The 20,721-nt window shown below is 49.1% G+C and overlaps 1 protein-coding gene across 2 annotated transcripts; it reads right to left on the bottom strand.

The window, feature by feature from the left end:
- Positions 1-12,321: 12,321 nt before the first annotated feature.
- On the bottom strand, positions 12,322-15,551 carry LOC130255279 (uncharacterized). Of its 2 annotated transcripts, XM_056495759.1 has the most exons (9): positions 15,183-15,551; positions 14,892-14,956; positions 14,413-14,777; positions 14,016-14,163; positions 13,617-13,807; positions 13,471-13,535; positions 13,287-13,389; positions 12,955-13,011; positions 12,322-12,648 (listed from the first exon to the last, which is right to left on the bottom strand). In XM_056495759.1, the coding sequence occupies exons 1-9, from the start codon at positions 15,298-15,300 to the stop codon at positions 12,339-12,341; spliced, it is 1,422 nt and encodes a 473-aa protein (XP_056351734.1). In that variant the 5' UTR covers positions 15,301-15,551; the 3' UTR covers positions 12,322-12,338. The 2 variants fall into 2 exon arrangements, with proteins under 2 accessions (XP_056351734.1, XP_056351735.1); XM_056495760.1 differs by lacking the exon at positions 13,287-13,389.
- Between the last annotated feature and the right edge of the window lie 5,170 nt (positions 15,552-20,721).

Here is a 20,721-nt window from a genome sequence, read left to right as displayed (position 1 = left end):
AAGTAACAGCAATATTCCAGGTGTGAGGAATTGAGAATCCTCCGGCCCCCCTCCCAAATTCCCACCAAAACCACGGAATTACAGCATTCTGAGCATTGCAAATTTGGAATCCTCCATTTCCCCTCCCAAATTGCAATGGAATAACAGCATCCCAGGCACTGGGAATTTAGAACTCTCCAGTTCCCCTCTCAAATTCTTTGGGGATAACAGAATTCTGGCTGTCAGGAATTCTGAATCCTCCACCTCTGCAGCTAAATCCATATGGAATAACAGTATTCCGGGTGCCAGGAATTGAGAATACTTAGTTCCTCTCCCAATTTCCCATGGAATAATGACATTTCAGGTGTGGGGGATTTAGTATCCTTCTGACACCCTTCCTAATTCCCACCATTATCTCAAGTAATAACTACATTACAGGTGTCAGGAATTTAGAATACTCCCATTCCCCACACAAATTCCCGTGGAATTACAGCATTCCCAGTTTTGGGCATTTTGAACCCTCCAGTTCTCCTCAAAACTTCCCCTGGAATAATGGCCTTCCGGGCAGTGAGAATTTAGTGTCCTCCTGCTTCCCTCCCAGATTCTCACTGATGCTATGAAATTACAGCATTCCTGGTATCAGGAATTTGGAATCCTCCAGGTCCGCACCCAAATTCTTATGGAATAATGGCATTTGGGTATCAGGAATTTAGAATCCTCCAGCTCCTCTCACAATTTCCCATGGAATAATGGGATTCCAGATGTTAGGAATTTCAAACGGTCCATATGCCCTCTGAAACTGCCAGGAAATTACAGCATATCGGGCATTGGGAATTAAATTTCTCCAGTTCCCCTCCCAAATTCCCAGGGAATAACAGAATTCTGGGCATCAGATACTTGGAATCCTTCAGCTCTTCACCCAAATTCTCATGGAGTAAGAGCATTCCAGGTGTCCGGTATTGACAATTCTCCTGTTCCCGTCCTGATTTCCCATGGAATAATGATATTCTGGAATATAGAATCCACCATACACCCTCCCAGATTCCCACCAAATTCCCATAGAATGACAGCATTGCAGTTTTCAGGAATTGAGGATCCACCGGTTCCCCTCCCAAATTCCCACCAAATTTCTGTGGGATGCATTTTGAAACAATGGAAAAAGATAAGAAGGGCACCAGGGGGCACAGAGACTAAGAAAATCCTCATTAAATATTGTGATAAATAGTGAACCCTTTATAAATTAGAAGACAGGGAGAAGAAGCCAATAAACTGAACCCTGAGTTATAATACCTTGTTGCAGTTACTGCTCTTTTTGGGAAAAGAAGGAAAATGAGGTAAGGCTGTATACCTGAATATGTATTTTTAATCCAAAGGACCAGCCTGAATTGCAGCAGAAATGTGGTTTTAATTTGGCCCCAAGGGTTTCTTTTGTGTTTGCTTTGGAAAAAGATTGCAAAATAGAAGGAAGGGGAGGACTTAGGTGTTGTTCTGCCTGTTCAATAGGATAAAGGTATTTAAAATAAAAAGAGAATGAGGAAGGAATGGAGGAATTTTGTTGCTCCTTTTGAGTGATGGGAAGAGGGAGGACAGGAAAGGCATTTGAAATCCCTGGTAAATACTGCTGAGAAAATTGCCTTTGAGCCTCCCTTCCTCTCCAGAACTTGAAAGAGGAAGAACTCGCAGTACAGAACCAAAGGCAGAAAGGAAGCCGTGGTATTGTCACCATTCAGTGTCCCCCCTTGGACTCGTTTGCAAGGGCTGGGAGGAAGATCACCATCTTTTTGGGAGATGGTCATTCAAGTATGGTTATGGGAGGTGTCTTGGGTTGCAATGCAGGATGTGACCAGAAATGTGTGTTCTATCACCATCTGTTAAAGCTGGGTGGGACAATGACCATTATCCTATTTAATGGGACTGCTGCCAACACCCTGACTGACGGGTGTCAGGCTGTATTCTGACTCTGTCAGTGTTTTTTGGATTGTTCTTTGTAATACTGTATTTCTGTTTTAATTTTCCTAGTAAATAACTGTTATTCCTAATTCCTAAATCTTTGCCTGAGAGCCACATAATTTCAAAATTATAATAATTTGGAGGGAGGGGGTTTACATTCTCCATTTCAAAGAGAAGCTTCTGCCTTTTATGGCAGATACCTGTCCTCCAAACCAGGACAGGAGGCAACAGCACCTCTGAGTCTTATAAAAATCTCATTAGCTGATTTAGAAACCTGGAAATCTGTGGCTAGTCAATACTGGCATGATCCATCAGGAGTAGGCAAAAGATTCAGGGCATTTGTTAAAGGCCTGGACCCAGACTGGGAGGATATAGATGCCAGATGTAAAGCCAGATGCTTTAAGAGACCCAGGGGAAGAGCTGGTATTAAAAACTGCACGGAATTATGGAAGAGCCAGGCTGTGGGCAGGAGAAAATACAGAAGAAACATGGCCTCTCCCAAAACCTCCCTGGGACAGTAATAATTCTGGTCACTATCAACTCCTGCTGAGGTATTGGGAATGGGTTAGTTTTGGAAAATGGTATCCCTAAGGCTGTAATTTGGAGTGTGCTATAGGAAATGAAACAAGGGCCTCTTGAAACACCAACTGAATTTTGGAACTAATTATGGGAAGCCATGTGTAAATACACTGCTCTAGACCCATTAGATGATTATGGCAAAAACCAGCTTATTTCCTTTTTCTTGGGCCAATCCTCTAATGACATTAGGCAGAAATTAAAAATTAATAAGGGAAAACCAAATATAGAAAAAGGGAAGAAGAAGCATAGTGAGTTCATAAAAATTGTAATCAGGTAGAGCATAAGCAACTGAAGGAAGGAATGAGTAACGCTCCTATTGCAGCCCTTAGAGGGGAGCCACCCAAAGGCTCCACCTCAGGACAAAGAAATGACCAGGGTGGGAAGAGACCTGTCCCTAAACTCTGCACCACTCAGTGTGCCTGTTGTAAGAAAGAAGAGCATTGGAGGAGAGACTGCCCACAACTCAAACCCAAGGTGGTTGCAGAGCTGAATCAAAGCAAGGGCCGACTGGAGGACATCCCCCCAGAAAATCCTCTCCTGAAAAGAGGACTGGGGGAAAAGATGAGGAAGATGAAAGTTTGGGGAATACAACACATTCTGTATTAAATGTAAAGTTGGGAAAAACTGATCCTGGTAAAGTTGTGAATGTTATTGGAGCCACAAATCAAGAAAAGAAGGTATCCTTTTTAAAACCACTGTCTTATAAACTGGGAAATAATGCAGGAATACATCAGTTCCTATATATGCCTATAGCCCCAAAAACCCTCATAGGAAGGGATTTGTTGAGGAAATTTCAGGCTGAAATGACGTATAGCCCTGGTGGAGTTCAGATCAAAGTCAATGACAAAGAATTCATAATGTTCTAGGTCTGGCTCTCATTACAGATTTGTCCAAAACAGAATTGGCACCAGAAGTCCTTAGTCCCAGATTTTGGGTGGATGGGGCCCCTGGTAAGGCCAAAGCAGAACAACCTAAAATCATTAAACTTAAACCTGGAACACGACCAATAAGAATTGAACAATATTCACTTAAGGTGGAAAACATAAAAGGTGTTAAGCCTATCATAGACAATTTGCCTGGAAGAAGAACTCAATTTATGTGGACTGTATGAGCACAAGGGCTCAAGAATAGTCCAGCCATATTTGGAAAAGAGTTTGCTAAGGACCTTGAAAATTGGGTAAGCCAGTCCTTGTTGCTGTCGAGCTAGGATGCGGTGAAAAAATAGAGCAACATGGCTTTCTTCTGAGGCAGAAAAGAAGCAGAAGCAAAAGCCTTTATTAAAGAAGCAAGCACACTTTTATAGACTAGATCGTGTCAACTGAGGATAGACTTGATTTCATTGGTGCAAGGAAAGTAACACCCGTTGTAAACATGCTTTTACTAAAACATTACGTTTTCTACATACTCTTCCATGCACAACAGGAGGTGCCAGCTTTGTTGTTAATTTTTTGTCTTTCTCTTATGTTTTCCTTTGAGCAGCCTGAGAAAATTCAAGCTGCTTTTCCCCTGGCTTTGTCCAGTAAGTATCCCACATGTCCACAAAACGAATTGTGTTACAATACATAGACGATCTACATATAGTCACTGAAAGAAAAAAATAAGACTGTTTGGAATGGACAGTAAACCTATGAAATTACTTGGGACAAAGTGGATAGAAGGTATCCAGAAATCTTGCTGATATAATCAAACAAGAATTCACTCAGCATACAAAATATCCCAAGGGCAGCAGGGACTAAGACAGGAATGCAAAGGAACCATACACTGGACCCCACTCCCTACTAATGCCAAAGAATTGAGAACCTCTCTGGGAATGACTGGAGGCTGTATTAACTGAGGTGTGAACTGTGGGCTGCTGGTTAAGCCACTGTACCAGCTGTTCTAAAACAATCCCAGAGACCTGGAATGGACGTCCAAAGGTAAGAAAGCCTTTCAAATCTGAAGGAGGAATTGAAAAGAGCACCTGCTCTGGGCCTGCCAGATGCCTCGAAACCATTTTAGCTTTTCTATCTTGAGAGGCCAGGGATGGCATTGGGAGCACTGGCTCAAACAATTGGCCATACAAGATAGCAGCAGCACACTTTTCAAAACAAGTGGGTGAGCTCAGTTGGGGATGGCCTGACTGTCTGCGAGCAGTCGCTGCTCTTGTTTCAAATGTCCAAGAAGCCTGAAAATTCACTCTAGGTCAGCAAATAACTGTGTTTATCTCACATTCAGTGGCAGCAATTCTGGAGCAAAAGGGTGGTCATTGGCTTTCACTCTCAGGATTCCTTAAATATCTTGCAGTTTTGGTGCAACAACATGGAATTACAAAACTAAACTCCTCTCTAGTTAATCCAACAGCCATTCCTGGCTACTCATCAGAGAGATGAGGAACATTTGTAACATGGCTGTATCAAAACCATTAAGTCCACTTTATTCCAGCCACCCAGATCTTAAAGAAACCTCAATACCAGGAGCAGAATCTCAGTACACAGATGGGAGTGGCTTTGTAAGATCAACCAAATTCAGGATATACGATTAGCACTGAGCAATAGGTGATAGAAGCCCTACCTCTAGGAGTCAGTTCAGAAGGCAGAGATAATCACTTTAACCTGTGCCCTCTGAGCAGCCTGAGGGAAAAGCATCAAGTGATGAACAGATTCCAAGTATGCCTTCAGAGTAATACATGCCCATGAATGAGTTTGGAAAGAAAGAGGACTATTGAGAGCTCAAGGAAAGCAGACAAAGCATTCTGAGGAAATCTTAAAATTGCTGGAGGCAGTACTACTACCTCAAGAGGTTGCAATTATGCAAACTGAAGAACATCAGTAAGGAGAAACAGACCCCAAAAGAGGTAACAGGTTGGCTGATCAGGCTGCAAAAAGAGTAGTTGAACAAAGCCATGCTGAGACTCAGGCAGTAATTCCAGAAGGTGAGGAACAATATGACAATGATATCTATTGTATACTCAGAAAGATCACGAATTAGCAAAGAATTTGTGAGCAGAAGAAAATCATAATGTTTTTCCAGCACCTCAGGGAGAGATAGCTATGCCTGAAAGAGCATTATGAAAATTAATTAAAGATGACATAATCCTATGCGCTGGGAAGGGGATGGCTTACATAATTATATGATAAGGATAATAGTAAGATGCAAGCTGTACTCTAGTGTAAAGCAGGTAACCCAAGGGTGTGAAACAACGTCTCAGAACCAATCCACAAACTAGGACTAGTGTTGAGCTTGGCACAATAGACAAGGGGCAATATCCTGGACTACAGTGGCAAAATGACTTTTCTGAATTGCCAAGAAAAGGGGGGTATAAATACCTTTCAGTACTAACTGATAGCTTCTCAGCATGACCTGAGGCATTCCCAACTCAAATAAATAAAGCCAAAGAAGTCGTCAACATTTTGTTAAACAACATAATGCCCCGGCTCAGAGTGCTTTTAGAAATCTCCTCCCATTGAGTACCGCATTTCTTCGCAAAAATTGCACTGGAATTTTGCAACAATCTCCAAATCAACCGGCACTACACATGCTGTGTGGAAGTCAGCCTGACCAGTATTACAGGCCAAGCAACCATCATCAAAGAAGAATTATATCCCAACCCTAAACCTTGGGAGGCATTTGTTTAAGTTGTGGTGATCCCCAAAAAAGGTTCCAAAGAGTTATTAGACTGCCTATGTAAATGCCTCATGCATATTCCTAACCCCATTTCCCAGCTATTTATCACCACTCCCAGTTCCTAGAATGTTTTCCTTTCTTGTATCCCCATTGGCCCTCAGTTGGTGCAGTGTTCCACCCAGCCTACCCCATTGGACCCTACCTTCCCTTACTCCACCTCTGCACCACTTTCCCCTATACCCATTGGACCCTAACCTCAACTCCACCCCCTCTCTTGCCCCATATTTACACCCTGAACCTCCCTGTATCTCTGTCTTTGACCACTGGCTCCTAAAGAGACCATATCCCCTTGGTCACTGTATTCGGATTTTTGGGCCTTGTTCCACATTTACTTTCGTTATTATTAAAGTGTTTTAGGTTGCTAAATCGTGGTCGTTGTACCGCTCTTCTTTTATTTTTGCCACTTTTGCCCTGATATCTGCAAACCCTAAAAAGTATTGTCGGGGACCACCCTCACCCCTGATAATTCTGTATTGACCCCAGGCCAGCGGCCAGGTGGAAAAGATGATTTATCCAATACAACAACAGGCAGTCCAAACTGGACAAGAGGCCAACACACCTTGGCCCCTGGCCCTACCTTTGGCTTTATTACTGACTTGAGTATGGCCAAGAACAGAAGAGAAGCTGAATGCCTTTAAAATACTGCATAGAATACCAGATAAGCATAACTATGAAGGGAAGATACTGTACAAGTTGGGTTTGGGTATCTCCAGGACTGTGTTGTCCAACTAACACAACAGCTGCAGCAAGGTAATCAACAGATTTCCAGCACGTGAGCAAGAGGGTGCTCCTCTCCACAAATCCAGCCTGGAGACCAGATATACGTAAAATCCCTGAGGGAAAGTGTCTTTTGCCAAAATGGAAAGAACTCTATTTAGTACTTTTAACCACTTATACAGCCTTTAAAGCTTAAAGCTTTAACCTCTTGGATACCTTATTCCAGAATCAAAAGACTTCTGCAAAAGGCAAGTGGAGTCCAAAACAAGACCTCAGAAAGAGCAGGATAAACCAAGATGTGTTTCACATGGTCATCATCTTCCTGACACTTCTAATTGGAATGCAAGCCACAGTAGATGACTGTAACTACCATCAAGATCTCCTTGGCATGCAAGATCCTGGTGGAGGGAACACCCAAAAATATTCAGGAACTAGTGGGCTAAAAGGGGTTGAAAAGGTAAAATCACTTTATGCCGTTTTAAGGATTAATAACGAGCAGTTGAAGATTGAGGAAAACCTGACTCCATGCCTGCCTTTGTTGTCCCACCTGAGAGTTACATCCCTATGGCTTGTAAATTTGAAACTCACAAACCTCTTGTAGAGGAGATTCCTACAGTGACCATGCACATCTTTGACCTTTCTAACGAGCAGTGTGTGTATTCATTTCCATGTGATTCCTATCAGGATTTTTGCACTATGCAAATTAAAATGGGAGACTATAACCTAGTGCAAGATAGTCCCCCTTCTTTTGTGACACATAGGTGAGAAGACCATCAGCATGTAGAGATAGAGTAACTGAGCCCACCAGGAATCCCACCCAAGAAATCTTGTTTCCAACAGCCAAATCTTGTGCAAGCCCAAGAATAAATCGTACTGGTCGTGCATTTAGTACATGGAACAGATCTCATGGAGGATGGGCTTTGGAGAATTGAATTTCATTCTTGGGATATTCCAGGCCATCAGGAATATTAACCAATCAAGTTGGAACATAATCATCCTATGAGTGTATATTGTGCCCAATTCCATGACCACGTGTTGGTGATGCAGATATGCATGGAATCCTGAGAGTGCAACTCCATCCTTTTATGGGCTGAGTTAATAATCAGCCCAGGAAGCCTCTCAGTGATATCCCACACCTGGGCCCCAGGGAGGCAGCACAGCTCCCTGTGGGATGGGTCTGGTTGACATATGGGGCCCTCTGTTCCCCTCAGAAGGAAGTCACCCACTACCACTACCCTTCTCTTCTTTTTGGGGTCAGAGGTGGTGACCTGTCTAACAGGTGCACTGTAATTGGGCCCACTGGGCAGATAATTTTCTTCTACACCGTCTGGCAGGCTCTCTAAATTCAGGGCTTTATACCTATTCTGGAGTGGCACCTGGCTAGGTGATGGGGGCCAGGAGGAATTTTTATTATGATCTCCCTGAGTAGGGACCCATTTCCACTCCCCTTCACCCTCCAGGTGTCCTGTTCCCTGACAGTGGGGGGCACGGGAGTCCTCTGACTCCTGGTGGGCCTCCCTCAAGGATGGAAGGGCAGAACTCCACCAATCTGTTTCCCTTTCACTTCCCCTATTACTCCTTAGTCTTTCAACTTGCTCCCCAAGCTCGGCAACCATTAAAAGGAGATAATCCAGCTGCTCACACCGCAGGCAGGCTTCTTCTGCAACATCCCCTGGAACTGCTGATAAGCTCAAACACTCCACACAGGAAGGGGTCTGGACAGATGCATCCTTTTTGGAGGGTTCTACTCAGTCACATACACTTGTACTAACTGCAGTTTTCCATCATGTAAAAACCATTATTAACAAAAAACACAAACCCCACCTGTTGGAGTTCAGAATGCAAGAAGTTCTCAGAACACTGGGCCTAGAATCAAAACCTGGAAAAGAACACAGGATTTGAACAGAGGCCCTGGGAAAAGATTCCAAGCTTAGGTGCTAGAAGTAAGAATATAGATGTAAAGCTTAAAGCAGAGATGTGTTAAGTAGAAAAAATGTTTAGTTAAGAAAGTTTAAGAAATAGAAAGAATAAAGCAGGTATAAAGGTGACAAACTAGCCTTAAGAATAGATCCATGTGTGTCACGGTGTAGACTTGGGTTTGCCAGTTTTCATACATTTAATTTCTTTTAGAGATAGGACTTAGGAGTAGAGAGAAAGGAGGCTCAAAACGTAAAAGGGTACAAGAAGAAATTTATTAATAACACAAAAAGAATTCAGAATAAGTTTTCTAGATTATTTCCTCCTCCCCCTCCCTTCATTCCACATTTCTTAACAACAACATACAGAAAACACTTCAGTCAGTTATCCACCCAAATAATCATTTCAGTTTACTTAAGGGAGAAAAGTCCCTTTTTTTGTTATGGCTTAGGTGGTGTCTTCACCTTCACAATCCACATCTGCCCGGGAAAACATTGCAGATCATGACTCTCCTCTCATTTACACAGTCCTTCCAGAGCTGTCCTATGGGTTATGATGCACACATGGGGTACTACTTTTAAAGGTAGGCTGCTGAAAAACAAAATTTTGTTCATCTCCTTCTCTGTCAAATGTCTCTGTCAATATTCCACTCCCAAAACAGAGAGCTCCATTTCCCCAAGGCAAAAAGTCTTCTCCTCAAGCACCAAAACCTCCTCAAGAATATTGCATAGTTTAAAGGAATTTTGGTGTAGTCACAGTCCCCTTATAGGCCCACAACAAAAGGTTTTCAGCTACTTATCAGTTGCATCTTTTCAATCTCTTCCCAGCAGAAACTTTATCTTCATTCCGCTGACTTCCGTAGACTCCATGCTTTATTTCTTCTCATTCAGGGGAGCTCACGAGATGGAGAATCTTATCCAGGCATTAAAAAGAGTTAAAATTGCATCCAGATTGTGAAGAAGCCACATGGGCAGCTGGAGGCCTCTTCTCTCAGAACAGAGGGGAGGGAAGGGAAAGCCTTTGGTGGCTCCCTCATCCCCCCGCTCGGCAACGCCATGTGGAGAGGGGAGCCGAGCCGAGCCGAGCAAAGAGCCCAGCGGAGCTGGGGGCCACCAGGGCCAGGGCAGGGGCTGGGGCCGTGCCAGGGCTGTGCTGGAGCCATGCGGCCAGGGCCCACGCGGAGCCGGGGGCCCCCAGGCCAGGGCTGAGGCTGAGCCACGGCCCTGCTGTGCCAAGCTGGGGCCAGGCCAGGGGCTCCCCGCAGAGCCAGTGCCGGGCCAGGGGCTCCCCGCAGAGCCAGTGCCGGGCCAGGCCCCCCACAGAGCCAGTGCTGGGCCAGGCCCCCCACAGAGCCAGTGCTGGGCCAGGCCAGGGGCTCCCCACAGAGCCAGTGCTGGGCCAGGCCAGGGGCTCCCCGCAGAGCCAGTGCCGGGCCAGGGGCTCCCCGCAAAGCCAGTGCTGGGCCAGGCCAGGGGCTCCCCGCAGAGCCAGTGCTGGGCCAGGCCCCCAACAGAGCCAGTGCTGGGCCAGGGGCTCCCCGCAGAGCCAGTGCTGGGCCAGGGGCTCCCCGCAGAGCCAGTGCTGGGCCAGGCCAGGGGCTCCCCGCAGAGCCAGTGCTGGGCCAGGCCCCCAACAGAGCCAGTGCTGGGCCAGGCCAGGGGCTCCCCGCAGAGCCAGTGCTGGGCCAGGGGCTCCCCGCAGAGCCAGTGCTGGGCCAGGCCAGGGGCTCCCCGCAGAGCCAGTGCTGGGCCAGGCCCCCCACAGAGCCAGTGCTGGGCCAGGCCCCCCACAGAGCCAGTGCCGGGCCAGGGGCTCCCCACAGAGCCAGTGCTGGGCCAGGCCCCCCACAGAGCCAGTGCCGGGCCGGGGTGCCGGGCCAGGCCCGAGGCCAAGCCTGGAGCCGGGCCGGGGCCCCGGCCAGAGACCACCGCACCTCCAGAGGCCAGAAGCAATACGAGAGTTAGTTAACTTAATCCAATGTGATTTGTGAAAGCGAAATAACTTTTAAAGTGGTTTCCTGAGCTGTCCACTCCTAAATTAATTCTCTGATTGGTCCCCACAGCTCACAGGGGAAGTTCTCAGAGATGGGACAGCCCTCCTGTTCCCGCAGGCAGCACCACCCGTCCTCACTTCCATATGGAACCAGCACAATGTGTTAGAACAGGGTTGCATAAGAATGACACGAAATTTCTTAGTATTGGAATATTAACATAAATCTCCTTGTTGGCAGTGTTTTATTGGTTAATATGTCCTTAAAAGATCTTGTAGCTATAGCTCTTGTGACTTCTGCTCACGCTTTCAATACCTCTTACAAGAACTCATGTTTTCTGTAGAAGATAAAAAAATAAATGGCATTTTCTAAGCAACTAGAAGTCCCATCTATCTGCCTCATTCGGAATAAGAAAGAATCCCTGTGGAACCTGATAATGTGGGAGAAAAAAGCCCACACTCACCAACCAACAGAAACACAACAAACAAACTAGAAACCCCAATAGCAGCAGGAAACCTGCAACCCTGCCTGCTTGCCCTGCCTGCACAAACTGCTTCCAGAACAGGCACTCCAGCTCCAGCTTGTGTTTCCCCAGGTGTGTTTCCAGGTGCAGGTTCAGATGTGCAGCCCCAGGCCCTCTGCAAACACAAGCTGCCCGCTGCCTCTTCACCTGCCTACACTCCTGCCTGCGGTCACAGCAGCAAAACCAGGCTGTTCCCAGCCAGAGACCAGGCCCTGCTCCCACAGGATGCTCTTGCCAGCACCTTCCAGGACTCTGCGCTGGGCACGCAGCACTTTTCATGCTCGCTCTGAACAGGCTTTGGCACACAGAGCACAACCTGGCTGGCTCTGCCACCAGCACACCCCAAGCACAGGCGGAGGAAGAAGAAGCAGGGGCTGTTTTGCAGCCATGCCCCAGAGACTGGAAGGGTGCCTCCCTCTGATCCACTTGCTTGGCTTTCTGACTGGCTCTGAGGCAGGGGCTGCCATTCCTCACTTGTGGGGACCAGATCCGCACCCAGGATCCCGGCACTGCCTGGCAGCGCTCCGGACACTGGCACGGTCACGCGCCCGAGTCTCGGGCACTGTGCTGCTGCTTCATTTGCTCTCTGGAACACCCAAAGCTCTCTGTGAAGCCCTGGTGCTCTCTGGTTCTGCCCTCTTCCTGACCCTGTGCAGGGATGGAGCATTGCTGTGCTTTCAGGAAGCGATTCTTGAACCCTTCCAGCATTCCATGCTCCTTTGCCCTCCATGAGTGCTTGCCAAGGAATCCTTCCCAGCTGGGTTCAGAGCATACTCAGGTTGGCTCTTCTAAAACCCAGGGGCTTCAGGGTGCTCAGCAAGACCTTGGACTCCACAGTGTTGTGGAACTGGAGCTTCAGCACAGAGACCTTTCCAGCCTGATCTGCCCTCGTTCCTCTGCGTCTCTGCACAAAACACGGTGCGGAAGAGAACGGCAGGAGGGGCCTGTGAGTCCCAGGGCTCTGGATTTGTGCTGCTTTAGCTCCACAGAGATGCAGGCAAAGTGAAGAAGCCAAACTGTTTATTGATGTGAAGCAAAGCAAAGGGATGAGCTGGGGAGGAAAAAAGGGGATGGGCAGGGTCTGAATACTGGAGGGAGAGAGCAGGCAGGGAGGGGGCTGAAGCCACAAGAGCTGTGACAATCATCAGCTCTGCCTGGAGCTCCAGCTGGTCTCTGGTCTCCAGGTGGTTTCCTCTTCCGTGGCACCAGGAGGTCTTGAAGGGACACAGCTTTGTCTGGGCCATCAGGTGAACGTAGTTCTGCAGCAATTTGGTTGAATACAAGTTGAGCTACTGTGCTTATATGGGAAAGGCTGTTGTCTTCCTCAGGGCTTGAAGGGTTGGAAGAGAGGAGGAACAGAAACACAGTCAGAGCCTGGATCTCTGGGAATCCAAGGAGATCTTCCTGCACTCCTTCCAGGGGCATCCCAGCCAGTTATTGCCATGGCCAAGACAGTGAAGGGACCAACGGGATCAAGTTGCTGGCCACGAATCCCCCCCGCCCGCATCCCGGAAATCTCTCTCTGCTCTGCCCATGCCGCACCCCGTTCACTCAAGAAGCAAAACCCCTCCGCAGCCGGGGCAGGGATTGCAGCTCCTCCTGCCAGCCCCGCTCACAGCCCGCTGCCCTCACTCACCCTCTCTGAGCACCTGCAGCTCTTCCTTCTCCTCCCTCAAGCTCCGCCCGGCCATCCCTGGGAACACAGACCCTGTCACGGCTCTGCCCAGCGGCACAGCTCCCTGCCAGCGGCGCTGCCAGCCCTGTGGCCACTGGCCCTCGTGGCCCGGCAGGGCTCAGCCCGGGCCCTTGCCGCACGCTGCCGCCCAAGGGCACGGCTGCGAGAGGGCGGCAGCAGCGCCGAGGGCAGCCGGGGCTCCACGGCGCCGGGCCCGGATGGCAGAAGCTGCCGGGGCAGCAGGCGGGGCTGGGGCCGAGCTGCGGCGGGGCGGGGAGGGAGCCCGGGCTCACCGATAAACCTGACGGCCGCCTCTCGCAGGGGCTCCTGTGGGCTCCGCAGGTACCGCAGGGCCTGGCGCAGGTGCTCGGCCGCTCGGCTCCTGTCCTCTGCCAGCTGCAGAGAGCGGCGGGAGGGAAGGGTCGGGGCCGGCACAGAGCACAAATGTCGGGGACAGAGGGGAAATGCGGGTCTCACCTGGCCAGCCGTCCCACGGCTTAGTGCTGGTTGTCAGCAGAGCCTTCATGGTCTGCACTGCTAACCTGTGTGCAGAGCAAAGTCCAGGTCACACTGCAGCACTGGTGCAGGCCACCAGGGCATGGGAAGGACTGGAGGACTGGGACCTGTTGGGCTTGCTGGGAAGGCGGTGTTGCTCCTGGCACCCTCTCCAGAATTTATCAACTTCCTTTGGCATCGGCTGTGAGGTGATGAAATCTTGCATGAGCAGAGCCGTAAATAAAGGTTCGGAAGCATGCATCCTCATGGCCTTCTGGCCCTTTGGCAGCTGGACCATCACCCAGAGCACCAGAGTTGCCTGTGAAAGAAGCAGCCCGAGGCAGCGCTCAGTGCCGAGGTGCCCATGGGGCAGGGCCCGAGGGGAGAGGCAGGGGGAGCAGCGGGCCTGGTGCCCCCTGAGCCTGTCCCTAGCCCAGGTTTCAGCCCAGCGCCCGAGGCACAGAGAGGATGGAGAGCTGCTGGAGAGGTGACCTGGGGGGGAGCAAGGGCTAGTTCCAGAAACTCACAGCCAGTACAAAAACATCGGTGTCATCCCCATCCGAGGTGAACATGCTGTGCAGAGGCCAGTCCTCCATCACACAGAGCAGAGTTGGCAGCACCTTCTCCACTGTTGGTCCCGATGTGCCTATGGCTCTCCAAATCATTGCAGCAGCTCTGTGGGGTTGGAGCTCGGTGTCAGGGGGTCTCAGTCACAGTACCATGTCCTGTGCAGCTGTGACAGAGCCCCAGTGCCCTGAGAGGCAGGGAGGGAGCCTGGCAGTGGCAGCAGGCTCAGGAAACAGAGGGGCCTGAGGGTCCTGGAGCTCTCCACCTTTCCTGCAGACCCCACAGGACAGGCTGTACAGGGCTATGGGCCCTAAAGGCTGCTGAGCCCTGAGCTCTCAAGGCCCGTGGGTCCCGTACCTGTCACACGCTGGGGCACAGCGCAGGAGGGTCAGCACCACGTCAGCAGGGTGTTCTCCAGCCAGCCTCAGAATGTCAGTGCGCAGCCTGGCATCTAAAGTGCCCTGGGATGTCACTCTCTGGTGAATGCTTTTCACCATGGCTGGCACCTGGGGGAGGCATGGCGAATACTTGGAGGGCTGTCCAAGCTTCCCTCGAGAACTGCTTCCATTCCTGCTGCGCTGTGCTGGCCTCAAAGACTCAGGCAAATCTGGGCTGACATCAGGCTCTGCCTGGAGCTCGGTCAGCCTGGAGTCAGGCTCAGCTGTGCCCTCTGTTCCGCTCCTGGCCTTTCTACGTCGAAGGGGCACCAACTTCCAGAACATCTGCAGGAGAACATAGGTCAGGGACGAGAGGCAAGTTCCATGGAGTGCTCCAAGCGCTGTGCTGGGCTGAGCAGTGGCAGCAGGCCCAGCCCAGGTGGGGATGGCTGCAGGTACCTTCAGTGCTCTGCGGAAGCGGCCACGGGTGGGGTCCTGCTCTTGTGTGCGGTCCATGGCTGCACCTGGCAAAGAGCGAGCGCAGCCAGGGCTGAGGGGCTGCGGGAGAGGCCGGAGAACAGAGCCCAGCCCTGCGCTCCCCAGGCAGGTACAGCCCCGGGATGGAGCACGGGGTGTGCCTGGCCCCTCTTCTGTCCTGTGCCTGGGCATATCCCCAAGGGGACGGGATGGCATGGGAGAGGGCCAAGCTGGCAGCAGCCATCAGCCCTTTGGCCCAGCTCTGCCACTCACCATCCTGCACTGGCTGGAACTGCTCCGGCTCTTCAGGCTCTTGAGCTGGGTCCACTCTCGATCCTCTCCTTCTTTTTCTGCTGAACACTTTAGAGAGGTTGAGACATCTGCCCGCCATGGCAGAGTCTGGCCTTGAGTGCACCTTGAACAGAGATGCCTTGGGAAAGCTGTGTGGCAAACAGTCCTGCAGTCTGGCTGCGAAGTCAGCTGTAGGAGTAACTCAGAAAAGCTCCGGGTCAGACAGGAAGGAGTGCGCTGTGCGGGGGCTCCTCACGGCACCGCTCTGTCCCGTCCTGTCCCGTCGCGTGCTCCGAGCACTGTGCCATGGCCGTGTCACCGCCGGCTCTTATATCACCACACATCACCAACAGTCATTGGACACTGTGTCCTGTTCCATGCCATGGTGACCATGCTGAACGGTTCCACTAACGGCCCTTGCACACACTGCCACCGGCCCTGGGGTGCCCCCAGCCCCCCCAAAGTGGCCCAGGCTGGAAGGAATCCCTCACCCCAAGTGTCTAAGACAGCCTGAGAGGATCTTTTGGAACGGCTCCAACCATCAGCAAACGCTGCGCTGCTCTGCGGGCTCAGGGCAGCAGAAGGAGCCCCCAGGGCTCCGACGCAGCCGCAGCGGGAAGGGCGCGGGGCCTTGCACAGGAGCTGGCTCGGCCTCCTTGGGACACGTCCCGGCTGGTGGCCGTCCTAAACCCGCGGCTGTGACACAGACAAGGAACGTGTGGGCCAGGGCACGAATGCTGCTCTGACCCCTGGGCCCTGCGAGCACTGAAATCAGCAGGTGTGGCAGAGTCCCTGCCCAAGCAGACCTGCCACCCCCCGAGCCCTGGCAGCGCTGGTGCCCGGCTCCTGCCCCAGAGACCTGTGCCCCGGGGCTTCTGTGCCAGAGGGAGCCAAAGCCACGTGCACTGGGGGCTGTGCTCCTTCCTACAGGGGCTGGATGCAGGAGCACCTGGAGCAACTGCTGGCAACACTTGGTGTGGCAGAAGCTGTTAGTCCTGAAATAATTTCTTTTATGGGTGGGATTGGCAGGAGAACCAGAACACAATCAGCAGCTGAGTTTCCCAGTACAACTAGATTGTACAGAGGCACTGTCATGTTTCCTTGTGTTCTGGGTGCCTGCTTAGCACGGCAGTGGAGAACCATAAACAGGGAACTTCGAGCATTGCGATAAATAAATCTTCCAATAATATCTTCTCCATTTCCAAAGACAAACATCTGCAAACACGTGGGAAAAGCCAAATGAATTCCATTGTTCCTGGGATACAAATTATGACTAAAGATACCAAGCAAGGATTGCACACAAGGCCTTTGGAAACACTTCCTAGATGAATTAAAGTCTCTCCCATGCAGAGCTGTAATAGCTGAACTTCTGCTCTGTTGCACAGTTCCAGGTAGAGTGGGAAGAAGTCCACAGTGTTCCTGTACAGTCTGAAATAGGGATGCAGGCTTGGACCAAATTCTTTCCTGGGCGGGATGATGCTGAAATCCTCTGCATTCTGATGTCCAAAAACTAGGCACGAAACCAGTAGTACTCTATAGTATAAGGCCTATGGGGCAGTTATTTCCTTATTTGATACCTGGAGTGAGGGGCATTGCTCTACAACAGAATCGCTTGTCCACTCTTTGCACAGTACTGGCTTTTATCATTTTTTACTCAATGTCCAAATTATTTTTTGCTATCTTTCATATTGCAGCATATTTTCTAATGACATGACTGTGTGAGCCCTTGTAACACATGCATGGTTTCTGCACGAGGTGACTGTCAGCCTCCTGCTGCTCGTTTTGGATGAAGGCTCATAAGTCTTCCTCGGGCTTGAACTTTCCACCCCTGCTTCCTGGGCGTGCTCTATAGGATTGTCTGCTCAACTAGCCAGCGGTTACCTTTTGCCCTGACTGATCTATATATGTGCAACAACTGCTATAAATTAGAATACAAACTCCTCCCATTTGGCTGTTCCCATATCTAACACCATGTGGTTTTGAAAGACTACTTCTTTTATTGAGTTTATTTCAGTTTGTAGTTTCTTAAAACATCCGCTGTTGAATTAGAATCAATTCTATTTTGGCTGAGAGGCTTGAAATGGCCTGTTGCACTTGTGCAATTCCTAAATTTGGGAGCAATGCCCTAACAATCTGTGAAGCCTGGTGCTGTAGCACACTGGTGGGTTATTGGGTGTTGCCTTAGTGAGTCTGTTTTTCCATAGGCATTGGAGACTACCTGTCAATTCATTAGTTTGGTTTGTAACCTGTAACTGAGGGAGAAGGTATCGCATGGTACATTGGCCAGTCCAGTTACCTGGTTTGTCTTCTTGCTATTCCGTTCCCACAAGGCCATGGAAAATTGGGAGGGGAACTGGAGGATTCCAAATTCCCATTGCCGAGAATGCTGTAATTCCATGGTTTTGCTGGGAATCTGGGAGTGGAGCTAGAGAAATCTCAATTCTGGACATCTGGAATAATGATGTGAATTTTGTAGGGTTTTGGGACACCTTATGGGGTATTCTAAATTCCTTACACCTCGAATGCCTTGATTCCATGAGAGTATATTCCATGACGGGAACTGGAGGATTCAAGATTCCCAACATCCAGAATATCATTATTCCATGGGATTTTCAGATGGGAACTGGAGGATTAGAAATTCCTGACACCTGGAATGCTGTTATTCTGTGGGATTCTGGGTGTCAGGAATTGAGAATCCTCCAGTTGCCCTCCCAATTTCCCATGGAGTAATGGCATTCCAGGTGTCAGGAATTTGGAATCCTCTACTTCTCCTAACATACTCCCATTGAATAATAGCATTCCCTATGGGATGAATACAGAATCCTCAAGAATCCTCAGCCTTACAGGGGTCAGGACTTTGGAATCTCTCATTCACCTTCTCAAATTCTAACCATATTCCCATGGAATAACAGCATTCCATGTTTCAAGAATTTAGAATCCTCCAGTTCCCCTCCCATACTCCCATGGAATAATGGCATTCTGGGTGTGGGGAATTGAGAATCCCCCATAAAGCCTCCCAAAATCCCACCAATTTCCCAAGAAATAGAAACATTCCACGTGTCAGGAACTGAGAATCCCCCAGCTCCCATCTCAAATTCACACCAAAACCATGGAATTACAGCATTCTGGGCATTGGGAATTTGGAATCCTCCATTTCCCCTCCCAAATTCCCTTGGAATAATGGCATTCCAGGTGTCAGAAATTTCCTATAATCCATATGCCCTCCCAAATACCCATGGAATAACAGCTTCAAAGGCATGGAAAAAATTAGAATCATCTAGTTCCCCTCCCAGATTCCCATGGAATTACAGCATCCAAGGCATTGGGAATTTGGAATTCGCCAGCTCTCCTTCCCAAATTCCCCGGGAATAACAGAATTTCGGGCTTCAGGAATTTGGATTTTTCCAGTTCCCCACCTAAACTGCAACTGGACTAGTGGCATTCTTGGTATTAGGAATTTGTAGTTTTCCACCTCTGCAAACAAATTCCGAAGGAATAACAGCATTCCAGATGTAAGGAATTTAGATTTCAGTCATCCTCCCTATTTTCAATGCCATTCAGGTGTCACGAATTTAGAATCCCCCGTAGGCTTTACCAAATTCCCACCAAATTGCCATGGAAAACCAGCATTCCAGATGTCAGGAATTTTGAATCCCCCAGTTCCCCACTACATTTCCACAGAATAATGGTATTCTTTGTGCTGGGAATTCAGAATTTTCCAGTTCCCCTCCCATATTCCCATGGAATCATGGTACCCTGGGTGTTGGAAATTTAGAAGTTCCCATAAGCTGTGCCAAGGAGTAACGCGTTCTAGGTTTAAGAAATTGAGATTCTTCCACCTGACCCCCAAATTCCAACCAAAACCATGGAATTACAGCATTCTGGGAATTAGGAATTTGGAATCCTCCAGCACTGCACCCAAATCCCCATGGAATTACAGCCTTTGTGACAGGTGTCACAAATTGAGAATCCTTCAGTTGTCCTTCCAAGTTCCCATGCAATAATGACATTTCGGGTGTCGGGAATTTAGAATCCCCCACACGCCATCTCAAATTCACACCACACTCCCATGAAATAACAGCATTCCGAGTATCAGGAATTCAGAATGATCCAGTTCCCTTCCCAAATTCCCACCAGAACCCCAAAGAATAACAGCATTCCAGGTGTCACGAATTGAGAATCCTCCAGTTCCACTCCCAAATCCCCATGGAATTACAGCATTCCCGGTTTTGGAAATTTTGAACCATGCAGTTCCTCTCACAAATTCCCATGGAGTAACGGCCTTCTGTGCAGTGAGAATTTTGAATCCTCCTGCTTCCTTCCCAGATTCCCACTGAAACTACAGAATTACAGCATTCTTGGCCTCAGGAATTTAGAATCCTCCAGATCCTCACAAAATTTCCCATGGAAAGACCGCCTTCCAGGCATGGGGCATTTGGAATCCTCCTGCTCCCCTCCCAAATTCCCATGGAATTCCAGCATCCCGGGCATTAGGAATTTGGAATTCTCCAGTTCCCCACTCAAATTTCAAAGGAATAACAGAATTCTGGGCATCAGGAATTTGGAAGCCTCCAGCACCGCACCCAAATCCCCTTGGAAGAACAGCATTCCAGGTGTCGGGAATCGAGAATCCTCCAGTTGCCTTTCTAAATCCCCATGCAATAACGGCATTCCGGGTGTCGGGAATTTAGAATCTCCTACACACCATCTCAAATTCCCACCATACTCCCATGGAATAATAGCCTTCCGGCTGTCAGGAATTGAGAATCCTCTGGTTGCCTTCCCAATTTCCCAAGGAATTATGCCATTCTGGGTATCAGGATATTAGATGCCCCAGTTCCCTTCCCAAATTCCCACCAGAACCCCAAAGAATAACTGCATTCCAGGTGTCAGGAATTCAGAATCTTCCAGTTCCACTCTGAAATTCTTATAGAATTACGGCGTTCCTGGTTTTGGGAATTTTGAACCATCCAGATACCCTCACAAATTCGCGTTGAAGAACAGCAATCCAGGCAGTGAGAAATTTTTAATCCTCCTGCTTCCCTTCCAGATTCCCACTGAATTTACAGAATTATAGTGTTCCTGGCGTCAGGAATTTAGAATCCTCCAGATCCTCACAAAACTTTCCATGGAATGATGGCCTTCCAGGCATAGAGTATTTGGAATCTTCCTATTCCCTTCCCACATTCCCATGGAATTCCAGCATCCTGGGCATTAGGAATTTAGAATTCTCCAGTTCCCCACTCCAATTTAAAAGGAATATCAGATTTCTAGGCATCTGGGATTTGGAATCCTCCAGCGCCAGAGGAGAACAGCATTCTGGGTGTTGGGAAATTATAATGCTCTGTACGCCCTCCAAATTCCCACCAGAATCCCAAAGAATAGCAGCATTCCAGGTGTTAGGAATTGAGAATCCTCCAGTTCCACTGCCAGATTCCCGTGGAATTATGGCATTCCCGGTTTTGGGAATTTTGAAGCCTCCAGTTCCCCACACAAATTCCCATGGAATAACAGTAATCCA

Source organism: Oenanthe melanoleuca, chromosome 7 (assembly GCF_029582105.1).
Source record: "Oenanthe melanoleuca isolate GR-GAL-2019-014 chromosome 7, OMel1.0, whole genome shotgun sequence".
Classification (NCBI taxonomy): domain Eukaryota; kingdom Metazoa; phylum Chordata; class Aves; order Passeriformes; family Muscicapidae; genus Oenanthe; species Oenanthe melanoleuca.
Note: the sequence above shows the minus strand (reverse complement) of the source record. Positions and strands in the feature narration are given on the sequence as shown.